Below are 3,489 nucleotides of genomic sequence, written 5' to 3' on the forward strand. Positions count from 1 at the left end.
GGCTCGGCCTCAGCCAGCCTCCCTGTTAGCGCTCGGGCGGCTCACGGGGGTTCTCTGTGGTAGCCCGTGCCGGTCTGGCCGCTGCGTACTGCCCCTGCGGCAGCCGTTTACCGATTTCTGCTTCCTAGGGAGCAGCGGGCCCCTGCCTGGCGCCCCTCGGGCCCTGCCGGCGCAGCAGCTGGCGGTGGGGACAGCCGCGGGGACTAGGAGTGGGCCTGCCCTCGGGGACTCGGGTGCCCGTGTTGGCAGTCTTTGTGTCCCGAGTGCATCCTGCAGCAGGTTTGAGCTGCTGACCCCCTGGGTGACCCCGAGGTTTGCTGGGGCGCTGCCTCCGGCCTGCTCGCTGTGCCGGGGCTCTGCCGGCGCGCCCAGCCCCCTCCACACAGCGGGGTGCATCCCCTTTGCCCCCCGCTCGCCTTCCTCCGGCTTTTTCCCAAGGGCTCTTCTGCAGAGCGTCATCCAGATACGATTCTCTTTTGCAAAGAATTGGTTGCGACTATGTGCAGCTGCCTGCCTTTGAAAGGTTTGCTTCTCCGACAGAGAAGTGCCAAAGTACGTGCATTTACAGCACACGTTTTAAGGGCTGCTGATTTGCCCACGCCGCGGCGGTGTCCCCGGGATAGGGGCGGTCCTGGCCGGGGGGAGGCAGAGGCCGCAGGCGCCTCCAGCCATCCGGTTGTGCCACCGCCTGGTTTCTGCCTCGGCAAAGAGCGGCTCTGTGCACGCTGCTGCCTCTGACCTACTTCTGCGCCTGGGTCCGGGCCCGGCTCAATAATGGAAGAGCTGCGTGCCAGGGGAGCACGGGTGAAAAGCACCAGGCCTTGCCCTGATAAATTCCTGCTTCCTTCACATTGAGGGTTACCTGCGCTGAAAATAGAGGCAGAGTTACTCCTGCCCGCAGGAAGAGAGGCTGCAAGCAACACTTGGGCTTGATTAATATCAGACATTTGTTGCTGCATTTTATGCAACTAACCGTATGAGTCAGCACGCCTTCATTTCCTCTCCTGCTCCTCATGTAAGGAATATGCTGGAAAGCATGGAAAGTCAGAGAAATCTGGGGATTCACATCATTCTTCAGATTTTTTTTTTTTTTAAGGAAAGACTTAGGTGCTTTAGGTAATGTAACCAATTTTTTGAAGTCCCACAACTGTTAATATTGTCAAATAAATGTTGTTCAACTAGAATGAGAATTTCCAGGTTCCCTCTAGGTTTAAAGTACTGGATCTGGTGCTGCTGGCTCAGGGGGAGTACTACTGTTGTGAAGAGCAAATTTAAAAGTAAATGTTACTTAGTTGTCTGTATTCAGCCTATTTGCCAGCACTAACTGCTCTTAAGCAAAGATGTTGTTATGAGGTGATTACAGATTGTTCTTATGTTAAAGAGCAGCCTTATAAGGAATTTGGTCTTGACACTGAAAAAGCTTTTCAGAGGCTACATGAACCAATAGTTTTGAGAAAACCACTAACAGCTCTTAAACCACACACACAGAGCTTTGGAGAAGTTAACAGCATTTTGAAGGAGCAGAAGTGAACTTTATTGACTTCAGATGATTAATTGCAAACGGGGAAATAGAGAAGTTATAAAACACCTGAGAATTAAGTGAAGTTATTAAGGCAAGTAGTCTTGATGGTGGCTGCAGCAGCAAGAATGGTTTTGGGCTTTGTGGAAAGCAGTTTATGAGGGTATATTAGTCTGTTTAAAACAGGTTTTGTTGTTGTGCTTTAAATGTGCAGTGTGTTGAATTTGGGTTGTCGAGGAAGAAAGGTGTGATTTTTGCTGATGTATTTCCATAGTTCTCATAGGTTGAATGGAGATTAGCTATGAGGATGTTGTACTAATGTGGCTTGTATCTTGAAAAGATAATGCATCAACAACCCCAAGAAGGGCATAAAGAGAGGTGGTGTTACCATTACTTAGTGTGTATGCAGGTGTGTGTGTTTCACCATTTTGCCTTTATTGCTATGTATAGAGATAGGTAACTGCATTCAGACTCATGGCAATGTTAGATTTTATTACAAGATTGCATCGAAAAATTGGTAAAATGAAGAATTACATTCAATCTTTATGCTAGAGTCTGAGATTTCAGCCTTATTGCTATGAAGCTACTCTCCCTGATCTTAAAACTGCTTTCATTTGTGAATAGCAGTGGTGTTTAGGACAGAGTATTTGCCACTTCTATTAATATCATGTTTTGCTGTGAAGCCCTTGAATGGCTTATTCTGGTGCTTTGTGTAGTGTTATTAAGCTCACAATGAGCTCTTACTGTGAGCTTGGCATAGCATGAATATATTTAGCTTTCCTCCCTACTAGGCCTTGCCTAAGAAAGATTATCTTAAATTCTGTAGCTCTGAATAGCACCTGTTTTAGTTCTCTTTAGGTTTTCTATCCTCCCTTGTTAATTTGGAATAGTTTTAACAGTTGTGATTAAAACTAATGCCCCTGAATCTAGATAAGGCATAGTTTCCCTGGCTAGTTAAAATGCACCCCTTGGTGTAGGCTCCGTTTGTAATGTGCCATTCAATTAGTGAAGTGCAGCAGTGCAGGCACAGAATGTAGCTCCTTTGGTTGTTTGGTTTTATTAGAAAGGAACATGCTACACAGAGAGTTGGAGTCTCTGTCTTGATGGATGTGCTCTGCCTGGAGAGATTTCTTACCCTTCCCAAAAGTAGCTGATAAAGTTAAAAACCTATCTGGGAGGATCCAGATAAGAATCTCCTTTTTCAGTGGGAATGATTTCTGTTGAATAATTTATTTTACAGATGTAGTTATTTTATGGTTTTCATGTGTGGTTTTTTCTGTTTACTGGCCACTTAGAGCTAAGCATACACTTATTCCAGCAGTGACGCTGTACAAGAATTGCCTTAGTTATTGTAGAGGGATGTTCATAGTATGGGCTCCAGTCCAAACAGCCTGCAGTCTAAATGTAATCTTTTTAAGGTGTAGGTGTTGTTTCTTGTGTGAACCTCTAAATAGCTGTGCTGTGCCGATGTAGAGCAGGACATCCGTTCTGTGCTAGTAGTGTGCATCCCTAGAAGCTTGTGCAAAGGCAGTGGCCTTAGTGCAATTTTGCTTAATACATGCATGTCCTAGTATTACTTGTATAGTTGCAACGATTTTAAAAATGCAAGCTGTGCATACAGAGAAAAGGGAGTTCTGTTGTTAAATGTATCTTTTAGTAAAAACCTGAGCCGGTTGTTACAGGTAGGTGTAATGAGAGCGACTTTTGCTGTAAACTCTGCTTTTCTTGTAAGCGTGACTTGGCCTTGCTGCTCCGGGGCAGGACAAAAGGGCCGTGCAGACCCACACTTGGAGTCAGGCTGCCTACAGCTAGCGGAGTTTGCAGAACCACTCCTTTTTTCCCCCGTGGGGCAGGCCCTTAGGTGCCTTGCTGCAGCCGGGCCTTGGGAGGCCGCCTGAGCTCGCAGTCGCCGGGCCTGGCCGCGGGGCCCGGGGAGAGGCGCGCTCCCTTCCGCGGCCTGGCGGCCTTTC

The 3,489-nt window shown here is 47.4% G+C and overlaps 1 protein-coding gene across 1 annotated transcript in view; it reads right to left on the bottom strand.

The window, feature by feature from the left end:
- The window catches only part of NOP58 (NOP58 ribonucleoprotein), a 25,672-nt gene extending 24,713 nt beyond the window's left edge, over window positions 1-959 (bottom strand). Inside the window, exon 1 of the mRNA XM_026853201.1 lies at window positions 567-959. Coding sequence (XP_026709002.1) covers window positions 567-959 — 393 coding nt within the window. The remainder of the gene's footprint in view (window positions 1-566) is intronic.
- Between the last annotated feature and the right edge of the window lie 2,530 nt (window positions 960-3,489).

The sequence above is a fragment of the Athene cunicularia genome, assembly GCF_003259725.1.
Source record: "Athene cunicularia isolate RWA chromosome 7 unlocalized genomic scaffold, athCun1 chr7_part2, whole genome shotgun sequence".
Lineage (NCBI taxonomy): Eukaryota > Metazoa > Chordata > Aves > Strigiformes > Strigidae > Athene > Athene cunicularia.